The sequence below is a fragment of the Indicator indicator genome, chromosome 6 (genome assembly GCF_027791375.1).
Source record: "Indicator indicator isolate 239-I01 chromosome 6, UM_Iind_1.1, whole genome shotgun sequence".
NCBI classification, from domain to species: Eukaryota; Metazoa; Chordata; class Aves; order Piciformes; family Indicatoridae; genus Indicator; species Indicator indicator.
In genome coordinates this window covers 20311320-20330982 of record NC_072015.1, presented here as the reverse complement: position 1 = coordinate 20330982, position 19663 = coordinate 20311320, and the positions used below count along the sequence as shown (strand labels likewise).

At 37.4% G+C, this 19663-nt stretch overlaps 1 protein-coding gene across 2 annotated transcripts in view; it reads right to left on the bottom strand.

The window, feature by feature from the left end:
• CTNND2 (catenin delta 2) overlaps window positions 1-19663 on the bottom strand; it is a 492311-nt gene that overhangs the window by 18756 nt on the left and 453892 nt on the right. For both annotated transcript variants that reach the window (XM_054381916.1, XM_054381917.1), the window contains one exon: window positions 16304-16388. In XM_054381916.1, the coding sequence (XP_054237891.1) occupies window positions 16304-16388 (85 nt within the window). The remainder of the gene's footprint in view (window positions 1-16303; window positions 16389-19663) is intronic.

The following is a 19663-nucleotide window of genomic DNA, read 5'->3' as shown; positions in this document are numbered from 1 at the left end:
CTAGTAGCCACACCAGTTAAAATGAAAACAAGCTCTACTCTCTGACTATGTTGATTAGCTGCTAAGATGACACCAACTTAAAAAACCAATGAATGGTTTAGAAAAACTGTATGGTAGTCACATGAACATTGGTATCTCTCAGTATTGAAGAGTCTGCCTGACTCCTGGCCACTGATGCCCTAGCACTGTCAGGAAGACAGCAACTTCTTGGAAGCAGAGAAATCCCACCTCAGAAAAGAAACAACAATGATGCAACAAATCCAATAATGAAACAGCCAGAACCTTAGAAACTACAGAAAGTATTGTATCCTGCCTCCCCCGATTTTACAAACTCTCCAGCATGCTACTTCAGGCCTGATCCTCTTGTAACTTGATTTAACAGACGTTTTTCAAAAGGACTTGAAGCATACAGGACCAGACTTGTTTTGCCATTCTACTTCTTTGCCTGTAAAGCCAGCATTTTATTGATTCCAGGATATTAATTTTCATTTTAACTACTGCTGTAATGGTAATAGGCTGTAGTAATACGAAGTTTTGAAAGGCAACCACTTGCAGGAACTGGTAACCAGACCCAGCACAGCATTAGATTAGAAGTAGGTGATAGAGCAACAAGACAAAGTGCCTGTAAGCATGTAACATAGGACCTACTCGCTTTGAAACTCAGCCAGACATCGCTCTGAGTTGCTGGTGTTGCTTCTTTTGCAAGCTAAACCATTGCTGTCAGGTTAAATGAAACATCCTGATCAGTGTGCACCAGTGTGACACTCTCTGGAGTAAAAGATAAATCTGATGTGAATTAAGTCAAGGCTCATCAGACTTACACATGTCTGGGCAATTCTTCACTGGGAATTTGTTGTCACGATGCTAATAAGACATAACAGAAATTAGAACTGGATCAAATTATCTACATACCTTGACATATGAAAGTTATGTGCATGACTTGACTGCAGTGAGAAATCTAAAACGGTAACAAGGTTGGGGTGATCCACATATCTATCTCACAGAACTCTTAATTTTTTTTTAATGTGGTTTACATGTTCACCAATCACAGTTATTATTAGGCTTTACAACTTGGGATCATATTATCTTCTTTAATATAAGAAGAATAAAAAAATTTCCCAGTGCTGCTCAACAGAGAAGCCTCAACAGAGCCTGACTTCTTTCCCTCTGCCAACCCCATGGCAGCAGAAGCTAACCACCCCACTACACCTGAATACTGTGTGTGCTAGCAGGATTGCTCCTTGTGTGCCCATGAAGCAGCTGACAGGGAAATGTCAGCTGCAGAAGGAAAGACAGAGAGACGGCTGCTCTCTAAAAGAGCCCCTGCCTTCCTGTTTGAAGTGTGTTTATTTTGGAAGAGGAATTTAGACAAAATTCTTACAAATTCCAGAATTCTAGAAATAAATCAACTAGTTTTAGAAAAACTATTTAATTTTAAAATAAAGTTTCTTTGTTTTTCAAAAAAATTACAGTGCCAAACCTATTATCAGTAAATGATTCCTGAAAGGATTGTGCTTTCTGGTTTTACTTGTGTTGTTTCCAGGAAAACTCAAAACCAGTAAAGAATTCCTGAGCATGGGCTCATGATGTATTCTGAATAAATCTACTTTGCTGGTATTTTGTTTACTGCCATCAGATAAACTACAAAAAACTATAAGTAGTATATTGATGTTTTGACTCCTAGGATTTTGTCTTTTGCTTCCAAAATGTTAACTGAAGATATGTTGTTAAAGAGAGGAGTAGTGATTGAGCCTGGCATTCTCCCAGCTTACACATCAGCAGTTGCTGTTTAGGTCAAACCCTTTAAACTAATTCTGCATGAAGTCTGGAAGTGGAAATGTAGAGTAATTTTGTTTGCTTCAAAAGACAAAGTGTTGCTGACTCCAATTATTCTGTTTCACCTTCTCTCCCAAAGACGTATAAGCCCTCAGAATGAAGATACAAAGTGAAGACATGGATCATTAAAGCTCATCTTGGTTTGATGATTTTAGTATTTATGTTTACTGTATAATTTCCACAGGTAATAAAAGTCAGAAAATTACTTAAAACAGAGAAACTATTCTGGTTTGGGTCATTAAAATATATTAGAATAATTTGGATAAAAGTACAGGAGTTTAAAAGTACAGGAGTTGTTTAGTCTGGAGAAGACTGAGAGGGGATCTGATCAAAGTGTATAAATATGTGAGGGGTGGGTATCAAGTGGAGGGGGCCAGGCTCTTTTCGGTGGTACACAGTGATAAGACAAGGAACAATGGGTTCAAACTAGAACATAGAAGACTTCACCTCAACATGAGGAGAAACTTCTTTACAGTGAGGGTGACAAAGCAGTGGAACAGGCTCCCCAGAGGGGTTGTGGAGTCTCCTTCTCTGGAGACTTTCAAAACCCACCTGGATGCATTCCTGTGCAGACTATCCTAAGTGATCCTGTTTTGGCAGGGGGGTTGGACTTGATGATCTCTTGAGGTCCCTTCCAACCTCTGATATATACTGTGATACTGTGAGTTGCTCATAGAATGACCATGTAGCTGAAGTGGTTAAAGAAAAATAGAGTTTGGCTCTCGTGCCTTCTGATGAAGCCAAATACTTACTGGTTGCAGGGCTGGGAATACAACACCTGCTGCTCTGCGAGCCTGGGAGGAAGGCCACTCACTACTCTCTTGCAAGGACATAACCAAGGGCAGCAGACAGAAACTCCTCTGAGAGCACCATGGGATCAGTGTCATCACTTGAACCAAGGCAAAGAGTCGTTGTGGCTGTGCAAAGGACCAAGCCAGCTGGGTGGCAGAGCTGCTACTGGAACAAGCACCTTTCCCAGGGGCTGCCAGCCACTCGACTCAGGGCCTGATGCTGGGGGGGCGGCCTCAGAGCACCCTGGCCAACAAAGCCATGCAAAACATACATGCACCTCCTCAGTCTCAGTGGGCTTGACCTCAGTGCTTCTTCCCCTTCTACTCTGAATTTCAATGTACAAATGGTTTTTACATAACAGTGACTGTTTCTGTATACCAGACACAGCATAATTCCAGTTGCTTAAGAAGCTGAAAGAGAAATACCTATTTAGGGCAGCATGAGGCTTAAAGAAGGACTCCTAGTCAGACAGTCATTAACCAGGGCAAAACTGTCTAGCACTGGATGAGATTATAAGGCTTTCTGTAGGCTCTTTAAAGTTACATTTTCAGAATCAGTGGTTAAACCCATTCTCTTCCAAATGAGACTTGCACCTCCAAGCCTCCATCTCAGCTCCTCTGAAAGCAACCCCATTATTCCCCTATTGTCAACATTCCAGCCCAAAATAATTTGGAATATTTTCTCTCCCTGGTTTTTTTGTCATGACAGAGCCTGAGGCACCATGTTCTTCTAAAGTATTACCCTTTTTTTTCCCTTTCATAATACCACAGAGGGATTTAGCCAGTTTTCCATTTTTAAAATGCTTTTTTTGTGTGTTTGTGTGTACTGTGTTATCACCTTCTGGTCACGTTTCTCTACTGTTGTTTTACTTTTCATCCCTTGATTTTAGCTAGGAAGTGACATGATAAGGGTGAGATATGTTAATTACTTGTCAAATCTATCAAAGTTAGAAGCAGATAGGTAACTATCCCGGGTTGTTTTACACAATGCAACTCTGAGATGTTTCAGGAAATCACTGAGGCATTGCTTTGCCTATTCATAATTAATTATTGATTTCCTGTTGTGTGAGTTGTGAAGATTGCAAGACCTAATCTGATGAATAAAGTAGCTGTAAGAGGAGGAAATCGTATGCAAGACAACGCATGAAGAACAAGACTTCAGATATAGTAGAGTTCATTTTGCTGAGGTTATATGCAACAAAATAATAAACCCTTCCAAACCCTGGAATAAAATGAAATAAATTCATTTTTCAAACAATACTTTGTCTATTAAACAGAGGTTAAATTGTTTTAATATATTTTAGAGGAAATGAAGGTAGTATTTGTCTCTTCAGCTAAAATATCTGTTCTCTTATTTTGCCCCACATAAAGTATATAAGGTATAATTAAAATTGTTAGATCACAAAGAACTATTTTTGCTTATATCTTGTAAGAACAAAAAAACCTTGCATCCAAGTAAGTATTTACAACTCTTTTTGACTTGTACTGTAATTTTCATTCTAGTACTGAAATTTCACCTATCTTAACATGTTTATGTCCTTGAAATGCAAACTCTGCCTCTTAGTTGCAAAATCTCAGGAGTAGGACAAATACTGCTTCATTCTCAGGGTCAGTTTCTTAAGCTTACTGTCCTCACAAAGATACTAATCAACACCTCTGATTCTTACTTTTCATGGATTAAATTACAAAATCAACCAAATACAACTCCTATATTACACCAGTGAACATAAAAAATGAAAAAAAAAATCATTATTACGATAAATGTGCTTTGTTGTCCCTTATGGTGAAGAACATTTTAAGACCAGTGATACTGACTGTGATCAAGAGCTATTAGGACTCTGGGCTTTCTGAAGAGTGGCATTGTGGCTGTAAACTGGAATAATTTTATTCAAATGTGTAACTGCCTGATAAACAAGTAATCATTCTTTTGGAAAAATCACATATTGTCGTTGGTTTTAGCTCAAAAGTTCTTGCACAAATACAATTAAACTAGAGAGTTAAAGAACTGAGTGATTTATTTCTAAGCTGCATGAGTTTTAAGTATATGCTGCTTTCAACATGTGGTTTACCAACACATTTAGACATTAATAATAAGAAATGCGTATTAATTTTTACTAAAATATCTGCAAGAGTTTTTGATTCAACAAGTAAGAGCTTTAGTATTGTTAGCTCAAGCCAGAATGCACTATTGGACCAAAGCCTACAATTCTGATTTTAGAGGAACCACAGCTTTCTCTAAAAGCCCTTCATGAAATTAGAAGTAATAAAAAAAAGTTGGAAACTGCCACTGAAACTTTTCATTTCTATTTTCTGCAGGAAGAAATAGCTATAGCTCTTCTATCAAGACAAATTGTATCAGAGAGTAAATGAAGTACACATACTACAAAAGAGACTCCTTCCAAAATATAAGGTTTCTTTCTTTGAGTCTGAAATGACAGACATATTTAGGCCATTTTTAAATTCTGCTAGCAGTTTAGGGGATTAATAAGAAAGACTTCCCAGAAGTTTTTTCCCCCACCCATTATTATATTATGTACAACCTCAAAGAATCAAAAGTAGAATACTGATGTACCAACTTAGTATTTCACAGAACTTGGATTGAATTTACATGTACTAGCCCTAGTAAACAAACACTTCTAGCCTCTTTATTGGTCCCAGAAGAATGAGGGTGATTCTGGCAACCCAGAGGATCATCAGAAAAAGATGCCTAGGGTCATGAATGAGAGCACCTCTGAAAAGAAAAAATAATTTTGATTACCATAGTAATAAATTTAATTTCATTTCTATCCCCTCTGTGCTGCTTCAGTGTGGTATTACTACTAGTGAAAGTTCTTCTGATCTGTTTCATTTGCAAAATTATAAGTGGACATTGAACCTACCCATTCAAGTTTGCTGGGAGAAACCCAGTTTCTCATCCATAATCTTTACTACAGGTGCTTATATCTGTGTCTGAACCTAGACAGGCAAACATCAAGTAATAATTATATTCCTTCTGAATGGTACAAATCATATTCCTTGAATGAAGTCTGGAGAAAATTAGAGGCAAGAATTAAAAATGGTTTCTATTCATATGCATCTTTAAAAGACTTCTGAAAAATCTTTAGAAAGTCATTTTAATCCAACTAAAATTTGTTTGCCGTTAATTAATGTTATTTATATTTGTTTTAAAACAATACATCGTTTAAGTGTAGTAAAAATGTTCCCAATTCCCACAGACATGCAGATAATTTTCTTAGGTTATCTACTTTATATCTGGGGATTAAAATCCAATCTTATTCTAAGGAACTGCACTTTTGAAGAAAAAGAAATCTGTAGATGTGACCTTTTACATAAGCATAACCCTGTAGATTCTGGATGTCTACTCATACCTCTTCCCTAAGGATATTTCAGAAACTTCAGTTATATAATTCCCTCCAGAAAGAAGGCTCTAAGTCAAAGATACTGACTCCTGGGTTGTATTTTAAATTTCCCCTTTTTCAGAGAAGTTCAAAGGGTGGAGTACTTTAAAGACAGACTTTATACAATGATGAGATTAAACTTCCCTCTTCTAAATCTGTACTTAGTAACCTCAAAATGGATTTTGGTTTTCAAGTGAAAAATATGGACTTGTTTCCATACAAATCAGCTAAAGCTGAGACTCACTATCAGTGCTGAGAATACTTTAGTGTCACATATATGTATGGCTCATCTGAGATAACTGTCTGGACAAAATTTCATTCTTTCCTTCTCTGTTTAACACCTCTCAAGTATAGTAGGTTTTGGATAAAAATGGTGCCACCTCCCAGCACTTCTTACTGATAATTTAGGAGAATTACTGCTAAGTTTAGTTGCTGAATTACCACTTGCTACAACTCTCAATGTTAAAGGAAAGCATTATCAGGCATTTAAGGCCCTCATGGGAAAAGTAAAAGTCAAGCATAGCTGCAGATACTTCTAAAGCTCGTATCTCAAACCATCAAGGTTTATTCCTTTATGTGCTCCCAAGCTCTCTCTGTTCACACGTCATGCTTAAAGTCCATTTTTTCCTGTCTGCACTGTTTTTTACAATACATACACCCCCTCCCTTTGTGTATACATATGCATACATATAGGTATTTGTCAGCAAACATGCAGATAATGTTGACACATAGAAATACAAACAATTGCAAAAAATGCAAATAAAAAAACCAGCCCTTATTTTGGCTTTAATTGTGCTTAGTCATCATATCTGATTTTTTTTAATACTATTCAGTAAAAAAGCCCGCACTGTTTTCATGAAAATCCTACCATCAGCACTTGAATTTTCAGTTCAGCACAGACTCTATCTTAGATTACTGCTAACATACCACAGCAAACATGGAAAAGGCTTTAGAAGGAAACGTAAATACTGAAATAACAGAAACATGAGTAAAGGAATAACAGGTGATAATACATAGTAAATAAACCTTTGTTGAGAGTATAAGAATGTAACTATTAAATAAAAGGCAAATTTATTAACATATTTTTTTAAATTACTATTATACAGTAAATAATGGAATTCAAAAGTGGTAGCACAGGTAGATGAAGAAAATATATTTGCATTATGCCAAATGCTGAGAATCTCTCCCATTCCTTTTTCCTTTCCTTTTAAAGAATTCAACCGCAGTTTATACACATTTTTGACACGTCTGAATACTTCTGCATATTTCCAAGGTTTTACCTGTATAGTTCAGCTCAATTTATTTGCACAATTTCCTCTTTAGGCTTCATGATTTTGCTCATGATATGCAAATTCCTATTGTATAGACAAATAGGATATTATTTAAGCAGCCTGCAAATGTTAAAATTCACTTGATAAAGTTTGAAGTGATTCTTAAAAAGCAATCTCTGGGGAGGCATATGCAATCAAATGAGGAAATAAGTTAAATGATAAGTGTATGCTACACAGTTATTTTGAAGAAAGTAGCATCAAGGTAAAAAGCAAAACAAAAATCCATACTAGCATTATCGTTCCTTACTGAACAAGTTTTGTGTCCCTAACAAAGACTATCAAAAGATTAGAAGATTATTCTTTGGTCTATGGCTACTACCTGTTAAATTCTCTAGAATAGAAAATATGCCTTTGTTTTAATGAAGAAATGCTTCATATTTGCATATGCACGGGGAAAAGCAAACCTAGCTTACATGAATACTGGATACCAACAGACAGCAAAAAATGTAGAATTAATAATTCAATACACACAAATCCCCCCAAGCAGTACTTTTTTCCCCAAATACTAAATCCAATTACTTTAATGATTAAGTATTTTAATAAGATTGTCTTTTGATAAAAAGCTGCATTTAAAATGCTCTTTTAAATGTGAATAATGTTTTTAGGTAAGAAAGATTGAAGGAAAAAGAGAAAAAGAAAGTATGTATTTGAGGACCGCAATTTTTTGTTACTATATTGGTTACAGAATATCTTCTAAAAGTACGCACATTATGCTTTTTAAAGAATTGAATATGTTAATTCCACAGAAATCCTCCACTTTTCCTTTATTTAAAACCAGTTCAGGGACTAACTTAATTCCTGGTTAACAAAAGAAAGTAATATAGAAAAGATAATAAAATGCTGTGTTTTAAATATCATATTATGTTAGCTACGGATTAAAAGGATTTACCCTAACATTGAAAGATATTTGTGCCTGAAGCATTTAAATGAGATCTTTTCCTCTCTTCCAGGCAAACTTAGTAGACAAAAAAAGTAAACAGAAAGAAAATAGCATAACTACTATGTCCTGTGTGACTAGCAAAAACATATAAATTCTTACATTCTCCAAATATTTTACCAGAAATAGATGCATATATATAAATAAAGGTTTCTACATGGGTTTACTTAAATGCTGTGCATACATAGAAAGCATTTTATTTCTTCAATAATGCCACACTGTCACATTTTATTAAGAAAAAAATATAAGAATGAAAAGACAACACTTGGTTAAGGAAATGCAATTTTACTATCTAAAATTAAATAGTGCTACTAACAAAAAAAAAAGCCATCCATGCTAATTCTCACCAACTGGACTTATGCCTCAAAGAAATGTTATTTTAAATGCTATTTTTGTTATAAAATGTTATTTTTATAAATTTTGATAGGAATTTTGAAAACTAACATTACAAGAACTTCATTGACTCCTAGACAGACTAATTTTTCTACAAATATTCTAGTTTACCTGGGACTCTCTTACTGAAAAAAGAAAAACACAGCTATTGCTTTTTCCTTAAAGATGCCATTGGGCCAGAAAAGAAGCAAAGGGCTTGATAAATTTAATCTGTTATTGCAACATAGTGTTGATCAATAAGTGCCTTTGTGTTTGAAAGGTTCAGACAATCAAAAAAGGGATTACAGAAATGTTATAAAGCTTGTCAGGGAACTGACTGAATGCACTTGTCTTCGTCTCTGATATACGCTGTTCTTAGAGCACAACTCCACACACTTTCCTCACATGATTGAAACGAATGGGACTGTTCTCATAAGTGAAGTGATATGCTTTCCATCCAGAACCTATAGGGTTCTGTAAATTACATTGTATAGTTAAATAAAAGGTCTAGTAAGGCTTTGTTACTTTTGATAGGAACACCTCCTGTAGGACTCTTGGGTACAAATCTCAGTATGCATGAAATGTAACAATTCATCACTGATCAGCTGACAGCCAGAATACCTGGGTTGGGGAATAGATTCTGGTTTCTTGGCTCTGGGAGAGAGTATGCTGAACGTGCCATGACCCAGAGTGGTGGGTTGGTGAAAATCCTCTGTCATCAGTCACATTGAAGCTTGGGGCCGCCCACTGCCATAAATCAATCAGTCAGTCAATCATTTATTAATCAGGTACTTGCATTTTCATAGTTAATATAAAAATGGGCTCTAGACAAAAGGCATTGTTTATAATGGTCATCTAGCTTACATTACAGGGTGTGGGAGGTGTACCTTAAACTGATCCACTCTTTTTTCTGAAAGGTTGACATACTAATCTTAAAAAGGCCTTGAAATTGTACAGAAATAAATCAAGCTTCACTGAAAGATCAACACTGCAAAAAACATATGCTTATTGACCATCTGAGCACATGAATAGTTCCTTCAAGTCAAGTCACTTTTTTTAGGAACAATTATGTTCTAGATTTGGAATTCGGATCTTTAATATAGGGCTTAAGTTCCACACAGACCTTTTCAATAGATAAATGTAACCTAAACCTGCATCTTTTCAGGGAATGTTTGACTGATGATAACCTTACCAGAAGAAAATCCAAATTATGTGCTCTAAGTCTACATGGTAGCACGATACAATTAACATTTTCAAAGGGCAAGTAGGTATATTTTCCTTAAGAAAGGACTTTAGATTCTAAAACTCCTTGACTAGGGCTTTGAAGTTTATTGCTGGCAATTTGCATGGAACATTCAGCTATAAAGGACCTCCTTACAGAGTCATCATTTTATTATTCTGAAAGCCACATTAAAAAATAGTGCTCTTGTAGATTTGGACTGTCTTAACTGCTTCTAAGGCTTTGGGCAATTCTAAGTATCTTTTCTAGTCAATGACAGAGAAGGCCATCTCCAGAATGACTACTCTGACTTCATTAAACACCTATCACAACAGTATCTCTATTGTAAATGGCATACTACACATTGAAGGACAACTGCCTTTACCAGCATCCCTATTTTCAAATAATAGGTTGCATTTTTATTCATATGGTAGGTGTATTGAACAAACATTCCTATTATTGCAAGCAGAACAGAAATCTATGATAATAACTGGGAAGGTAAAATAATTTCTACAAATTCAATGTGATCTCTACTCATATCCTGGAAGACAGAACAAGTGTAAACATAATGATAGAATGTAAACACTTTGTTGGAGCCTCAGTGGTTAGGTGAAGCAAACCAATTACTAGAAAACATATTCTTCCCAGTAGTTCCTCCAGCTCCTTAATGTTACACACATTTAACGCTAATTGAAGCTTGATTTTAGCTAATAAATTTTCTTTCATGTTAAGATCATTTAGCACAACCCATTTGCTCAAATTTCCTCATGTAATTTAACAAGCCATCTGTGCTTAAGAGTAGTTGGTTATTTTCTTGAATATTGAGATAGTTATAGAGTTTATCAGCTAATGGAAATCTGCTCTCTTACAGTCATATCTATATTTTCTGTGTGTTCCCAATTTTTCAACCAGATGGAGTGGTGTCTACTGTTTCTGACTTGGGAATAGGTGCTTTAATCACCATAGTAGCTCCTTTCACTTTGCTTAGTATGTGACAGGATCTCCGAAGACTATAAGCAGCACTTGATTCTCCTACAAACTCTCCAGGTTACCAAGACACTTGAAGAAGACAGCTGCACCATGAGTCTGAAGCACAGGGACAAGTGAGATAGCTCCTCTACCTGTTTTTCCATACCTGTTGAACCACTGACTCATCCATCGAGCTATGGACAATTTCACCATTAAGAACTTAGGAAAATCAGATTTAAGGTATTTTGGAACAGACTTACAAACCCAGAGGCAAGTAAGTTATTATTTAGGAAAATATAAGTCTTATTTGTAGAAAACAAAGAAGTCTAAAATTACATGATATTAAAGTCACTCTATGGGAGACAGTATTACATATACTGATAAAAAATTGAGATGATCACCTCTTATTTACTTGCTAAGCTTTAGCAGTATTTAGAAACTAATCACATTGAATAATTGAAACACTGTTTATATTGAACTGAACCTGAATCTTATTTTTCTATTGGTGGGCTTTCTTTTCAGATTAAATTTCTGTTTCAGTTATTGCTCAGCAAACTAAACATTATTTTCTGTGATCCCTTTCATGACAAAAGACCTGCAAGCTAAACTTCTGGGATGGCTGGAAAATCCTTCACTTCAAAACTAAAAGCATTGCTTCCTTTTGGTTTGTCAAAAATTTTTTCTCTAATTTATGACTGGAAACATTGATGCATTTTACAACTTTTACAACCTTTCCTTGTTAGATTGCATAAATATAGTGCCAAATTAACCATGTCTGGTAGTATTTTTTTTTCTTCCCCAAAGCATGAGCCTCTAAAGGATGGTAAACACTCACTCATAGATTGGAATGCTGACTTTTTAATTTCTGTGCCTTATCCATGTCAGCCCAGCCTAACAAGTGCCATTAAAGCCACTACACAGCTATGAACTGGACATCCTAGAATGCTGGAGAGAACCTGTCAGTGGAGGGTCCAGGGCATGACAAACAGTGCAGGAATGAAGGATTTGCAGAGCCTTCCAGGTAGAAACTGTGACAACAAAGCCAGTGCCAGTGCCTCCTGAGCTTACAGCTCAGGCTGTGAGAAGTTAGAAATCTATCCATCATTATCCTGTGCTAGAAAAGCTACACCTGAGCAGGACTTTCAGCGAATAAAAACCTATTTGAGAAAAGAAACCAATGGTTCAACTCCTCTTGTAGTAGCTATTAATAAATGGGCACAATGCTTCTGCTCCAGTAAACTGAAAGCAACACACAAAACTTCTGTCCTTATTTTTCATAGGATCGTGGGAATCCTGGATCTTGGATGCTGCAGATTAGTGAGCCTGTCTCCCCAGTGAAGTCCAAGGGGATGCAAAAGTCTCAGCTCATGCTTTTGTAGACTTACAGAAAGGACATGTGAAATCAATAGGGCCTTCTCATTGCTACATTGGGAGCAGGATGTAGAGAAGTTCTTGGGTACCAGAACTCTGAGCTGTTGGGAGTTACATTGCTTGCAGGGTTTGTTCTGTCCATCTGCTCTGCCTTTCTGTTTAGACACAGCATATGGGCTAGGTTGAAACACTTTTTCCAGAAACACTTGTATTTCTAGCTTGACTTGGCTTACTAAATTTAATTTTCTATGCCTCCCATCACACTGATTTGTGGAATAATTTTGTATTTGTCAGGATAAAAAAAGATGGATAGGACTGTAATATTTGTGTGGTCAAATGATACTGTTTTATTCTTAGCCATATACACAACAACCTTGAGACAGGGCTTATTGCTTGAATTTGACAATGAAGTTAACTAAGTCATTGCAGCTGATTCTGTGGTTTTTTTCTTTTGATAGCCTAGGCAATGTCTGTCAGACACTGAGCAGCACAATGAAATCTGTGCATGGCGCTATTCTTAAGGAACATAGCTGAAGTTTGCACGCTCAAATCTCTTAAATTCAGGCTATTTTTTATGCAACAGCTGATTCTGACAGTGTCCTTAGAGGCTGCTTTATGTCAGTTTTACCAATATAGGCATATTAATGTTATAGCCTTGATTAAAGCTGAAGAGCTTGCTCTCCCATGACAGAATTGGAGCTTGCAGGAAGCATTGCATAACCTCTGCTTAGAGCAGCTCTGCTACTGGCAACAGGTGTGTGGCAGTTTAGGCCAGGTGCCCCCTGTCATTGCTGCATGAGATACACCTCTGGTGTCCCAGGTACACGCCCACTGGGGGTGGACACAGGAAACAGCATATTTCTACCCATAAATCCTGCGCCCTATAAAGCCATCTGCAGAGTCATTCTCTTCCTCTTTCTTCCCTCTCTGCTCCCATGGGAGATGTCCTCTCTGATTGGGTAATGCCGGGGGGGTATCTCAGGCCTCTTAGGCCTGACTAGGCCTAATGCCAGGAGGAGAATGGAGCGGGGGTGGGGGGCAGTCTCAGATCTGGCCAGCCTGAGACTTGCCTAGCAGTGGGAGGGGGGGGGAAGGAAGAGCCCTGAGGGATTGGGTAGACTCTCAAGTGGGAGGAGGGAAGGATTGGGAAACCCCTGGGTACTATGTGGGGGACTCTCTATGTTTTGGGATGTTCTTTTCCACTATGCTTTGTAGTTTGTAGTTTTTCTGTATTTTCACCAATCGCTTTTCCTTTTAAACTTTCCATCACTCTCCAATCTGTTTGTGTGTGTCATTCTTTTGTCCCTTTTGGGGCAAGAGATGTTCTGGCTGGCCTCAAACCAGCACAAGGTGGGGGCTAGTTTCTTACTCCTGTAGTTCTTTCCACATTGCAGTGAGAAGTTTATCAGGGAATGCTGCAAGTGGGAAATTGGTGCCTATGCACTTCTTGGCTTTCGGTACTTGACAAATGTAGCAAGTCATTAGGTGACCACACCAAGCCTCAACTCTGGATGGACTTTCTGTCAGTGCAGTTTATTTTCTACTAGCTATGGGATGGTTCCTGTAATGTTGAGCAAAAATTAGAAAAGAGGAAGCAGTTTTCATGTTTTTGCTGATACAGTCATCTTTGGACTAAATATACTGACTACTACTGTATCAGCAGTGAACATACTTTGCCTTCTTTCCCATTAATACAAAGGACAATAATTTTTACCTCTCCTTACTTAGTATAGCATAAACATGTAGCTCTAAAATATACCACAATTCAAACATATTTTATTTCACTACTTCTCAAATAGCAAAGTGCATGCTGGTGCTCTTTCTTAAATGTGATGTGGTGCTTGTAATTTCCTAGTATTAAAATACAAAATTGTGGTATCTGCAAGCCACCAATTCTTTGGAAATAATTGTAGAGATACTTCAACACATAGAAAGAAGTTGCTGATGGTAATGCAATGGGATTCGACTGCACTTCAAAGTGCAAGTGCAAGATGCTGCAATGTGCTGATCATATTATACTGTCAACTGTAGACTCATTTTTACTAGCATATACAAAATAAAGATTGCATTGATCCAGTATCTTTATATTACATAGCAGCTGACTACTAATATAATACAAAATTTTCTAATCTTCCTATCAGTAAAATATTATTTTCCCCAACAGTGGTGCAGTAAGTCAGTGTAACAGTCAGCCTTCTATAGGCAGGTTTAATAACTATTATGAATTTATAAAGATTACTATATGTCTTCTAACAAACAGGATTAATGTAAACTACCTGAACATTTTGATGAAAAGAAACTACATTTATACAAGGCTTAGCAGCATATGTAATACCATGTAATGAATCTACAAATATGTAGGAGAGACTGACCTTTATTTTAAGATTTTGTGAAGCCTGTAAGAATTAGCCAATACAGAGATTAACAAAATGCTTCCTGTGAATATAGACAATCTCTGTGCTACGAATATCCTGGAACATACCTTAAAGGCTAGTCTGCCCTATTTTCTATACCATGAGTATGTATTTGTGGTTGCAGAAAATGTTCTTTTAAGCAAGCAAGGTACTTAGTACCAAGCAAGCTTAGAATGTTAAGTACATTACCAGGCATTCACATTGGCAGCCCACAGAATGTCCTTTAGGTAGCAGTATACTCAGAAGCTATACAGCAATATAGATTATTTCATGCATGAAGCAACCCCAGAAACTGCTTCTCCATCACAGCATATACATACAGACAGAATGCTGGAAACGAGCCAAACATTTAAAGAGATCATGGTGCAGTCGAGTTCAGTCTTTACTGTGCAGCCACCCACATGCACAGAAGTCAGGCTATGCACACTTCCAGTGTGTCACTGCCTTGTGATGAGAAAAGCCTACTCTAGCTTATGTTTGTTCCCACCTCTTAATGGGACAGCTGAGTACCACCTCGTTACTCGGAGTGTCGTCACATATGGTATCCCTAGGGTTGCCAAGGATTACTGAAAATACTGGAAGTGAACAACAGGAGAAACTCAATAATCCCCTTACTTACTTCTCAGACTTGACACAAGCAGGTCTGAGGCAAGCAAAGGAACAGCATTTCAAACAGAAGGTCAGCTTCTGCTAGTTTGAGATTTGGTGCATACACTTCATGTCACTAAATTCTTTTCTTGTGAGAAATGCGTACAACACAAACTATGTCACTGTGAACTTCCCCTGCTTCACCATTCTTACGCCCCAGTCTTAACTAGGACCTGAAATTCTGTGCCACATGAAGTCTTCTCTCTCTTTGATGAGATTACAAATGCAAATATCAATTAGACAACCTGTGAAATTTTGTGTAGGAAGACAACCTTTGAGAACTAATTCTGCAGGCTGATCTTCACAGGGAATATGATTCAGATTGGAAATATTCTGCAAGAATTACTTTAGATGTTGTCATTTAGTAAGGAGAGGTGTCTTACAAGAATGTTGTTTCACAGGATCACATTACCACATTGCAATTCATTTTGAAGAGGTTAGCAGGCCTGTGGGAATGGTATGCTACTATGGAGTCCTTAAACTGTCTGAAAGCCAAGCTTCTGACGCTACTGTCTGCCAGCTGATTAGAGGTGAAGCTATCAAGTTTCAGCCCAGCTCTACATGCAACTGATCCCTAAGCACCACTCCTTCAGATACTCGTTCACAATCTCATGAGGAAATTTGGGAGTAGAAGGGCTGGAAATCTGGTAATCTCCCCAGGAAAGGGTGGGGAGGCGTAAGACAGAAAGGTAGAGTAGGAGAGCATGCACAAGTTTGTTCTATGAACAGAGGACTTCAATCTCTAAGATTGTCAGATCCAGCACTTTTTGCATTAATTATTTTAAAAATCAAATTCACATCCCCTTTTAACTATTTTACCTATTTTCAAAAGATCTTTGTCTGTCAAAAGTAGAAATAAGGGATAAAACATAGCCCTGAGTGTCTGAAATTTCAAACTCTAGGTGAATTTACAGCCATATATCTTTTCTTGGTCTAAAGTCTCTCAGACCCCAAATTTGCATAACCATAAGAAAGATGATAGATTTGGGAAAAAAAAAAAAAACAAACAAGCCTTACCTTCTTGTAGAGACTTCTCAGGTCTCTGTACTGCCACATACTATTGAGGACCTGAGATGCTGCTTTCACCACTTTTGGCGAATGCCTGTTACACACATATATTTAAAAGGAAGAGAGAGAGAAAGAGTATGTGAGAAAGAGACTGTTAAGTACAAGATGCATTCATCCCAAATTTCAAATGCATTTCTATGGATTTAAACTTGTAATTAAATACGTTTCAAATGTACCATATGACATTCAGTTGGCATCTTGGAGGCCAATGTGTTTTTAAGCAAGGACAATACATGGTAATTCTATAGTACTAATTATTCAGAGAGCAGCAAAGTGTGTTCCTCACCATACTGAGAAAAAGGATTCATTCTAATGGTACAGTAAGAGGAATGAGAGAGGTAGCAATTGGCAAAATTGTTGAGGACCCAACTGGTATTATGCACATCTAAGAAGAGCTCCTGGCTACAACTTTTGGCATAAGGAACAAGAAACTAGAGCCAGAGTTTCTCTCTCTATGAGCTACCAAACTTTAGCTCTTGACAGTGTACTCAATGCATTAAGCACCTCTTCACAGTGGCCAAAAGAAACACTCTAAATAGGTGGTAAGCACTGTTTTTGAAGTGTACAGCCAATATGCAGGAATACAACTGATTATAAAAAGTACTGACAAATTTAATTAGGAATCCAAATTAGGACTTGCATCTTGCTCACACCATTACTCTTCAAAAATGACAATGCAATGTCATGTTGAAAGCCATACATAACTTCACATGGACTTTCTCTTCAGAAAGGTTTTGAAAGAAGCATTAAGCTACTGTTACAATCAATTGCAGTGACACATTTCTCTTGGGACTGGTAACTGTAAAAATATCTTAAAAAATCTGAGAATATTCATCTTAGCGAAGAAGGGTTAAATAGAAAAGGATTAAGAAGACAAGCAGTCCATTGACAAAGCATACACTGCGCTGTATGCATAATACATATAAAGCAGTGGTGCACTAGAAAACCTTGCAAAAGCCAAAGTCTGAGTGAGAATTGATGGAGTTCAAGGCAGTATTTGAGATGATTCATGTTTTACTCAGAAAAGGCACATGGATTGCCAACCAAACAGAAACCAGAAAACCAACAGGATATGCTATTGGCTTATGCAGGAAGTCAGGCTGTGGTGCATCTGGTGACCTCTGAGAAGGACCATTGGTAGGCTGACGTTGAAGCTGGTAAAAGCAATGTTCATGACACACCTGATTCAACTAACCTATACAGTATTTTCCTAGTAATTTATTTGGTGCCTTTCTCGGACTTTTCTTCCATTTCCCACTCAGAGTACAGCAGTGTTGGGTAATTTGTGAGTAAACAAGAATTTGGTAAGCTCTTTCAAGCATAATTTCTTTTATTATAGTTCCAGCTGTACTGGGTAGTGGAGTACTGGTAGCATGGACTAACCTGGAAAATAACTGCTCCAACCAAACTGTGAGTACTGAGGAGATAAACTATGCAAATCCAACATGGGCTTGGCTGATATGACCTTATGAACACTAGTTCACTTGTGTGCTCAAGCCCTGGGCATATTCTAAAGGCTAACAGGGCTACCCCAATGCTACTGCCACTGATACATACCAGGATGCATGGCCTGGTATGCTGCTCTTGCAGAAGCAGATGCTTCATACTGGACAAGATAAATTCATACTGAAGTGTTTTACTGTATTAAAGTGAGCATGTCAGAATTCCCTATCAATTCAACAACCAGCAGTTCTGACTTTTAAACAATGGTTTGCCTATAGAAAACCAGACCAAAGCAGTAGTGCACAATACTAACATTTCTGAAAGCTGAAAAATCAGTTTCACGTAAGATGGGAATTTGTAGCACAAGTTTTCTTGTTCTAGAACTCTGTGATTCTGTTACAGTAATAACACAGGACCACAACTAAAAGTAGTTGAGAGAAGGAATATGTATTATGATTTGGGAGGGCATTTTGGAAGTACTCAACACTACTTGGGCTAAATACTTTCATTCAACATAGATATGTGTTTCACAGTTATGAGTGATACTTAGACAGGGAATTATACTTTTGCATCCTCCTAAAACTGCCCATGACACTTTGAAGATTCCAGACTTAACAGGTATTAACGATCTCTACCAGATAATGAACATTATTCTGAGGAAAGACACATTCAACTTAAGAGAAATGGATATGAACCTGCTTGCAATATCAGTACATCTGATCTAGAAAAGATAAATTAAAAAATTAAATAGATTTAATAATAATAAAAATGCAAATTAAGTAAATTGGCAGAGCATGGGGAGCTCCCACTACTAGAATTACATAGTTTGTTATCCTACAATTTTTTACCCCTTACAATTAGAATGTGAGAATGTTTCAATAATGATTTTGGTATGAAAAGAAAAGGGTGACAATAGAGGAAAAGAAATGTGATCAAATTACACTGGCAATGCTCCAATCACATAGGTGAGCATAAGATCTCATACCAAATGTAGGGTGCATAAATCTTTCCTTCAGGTTGTGGCCTGGCTTTGTGGGGCTCTTTTAGAGCTCTGATGTTGCAGTAGGCTGTGTGATGACAGCTTCGAGTAGGTGGACTGATGGGTTTTGTACACTATAGTGAAGGCTTTTTGCTTTCAAAATGCCATAGTCCCATTGCACTATACTTCTGCAGGTTGACAAATATGAGAACCAGGCTATCTGTTTTAGGCAAAAGAAGGATAAAGAGTGAACTCTTCATGAAGAGTGTGTACATAGGAAAACAGACAAGATGAAACCACAGCTGCTCTGAAAATGACACAGTCGTGTAAGATTTTTGCATGGTTTGGTGCCTCTCAAAGTAGCCTGCAGGTATCCTAACGTTCTCTCTGAAGCAAGGTGTTAGAAAAACATGTGGATCCATTTTTCTACTGTACCCTACCTTACCAGCAAGCTGGTGGCAGGGAAAAGGGTGCTGTGAAGAGGGACAGTGACTTTATATTCTTCACTCCTAGAGCAAGAGGAGTAGTAGCGTAATTGCCATGAGGTCCCTTCCTTTCACAAGATCCATCCACCTGCACATCACCCTTTCTGCAGGGTGCAATCCAACAGTTCTGGTCCCTACAGTTTATCAGCATCTTCTGGAAGTGGTTAGAGGTAGTAGTTACTGTAGATAATTACTCTTCCTGAAACTGCATATGCAGTGCACTCCATGCACTGCTGATAGTATGTTCATAATAAACCATAGCAGATATTTTTGCTATTGGTATTGTCTGTTTCTTGTCACCTTTCACACTGGGAACATGATTTTTGATGTATCTAAAGAATTGAACTCATGGCTGTGCATAGGAGGCAAACACAATCAGAACTAGTAAAAACTACTGGAGAT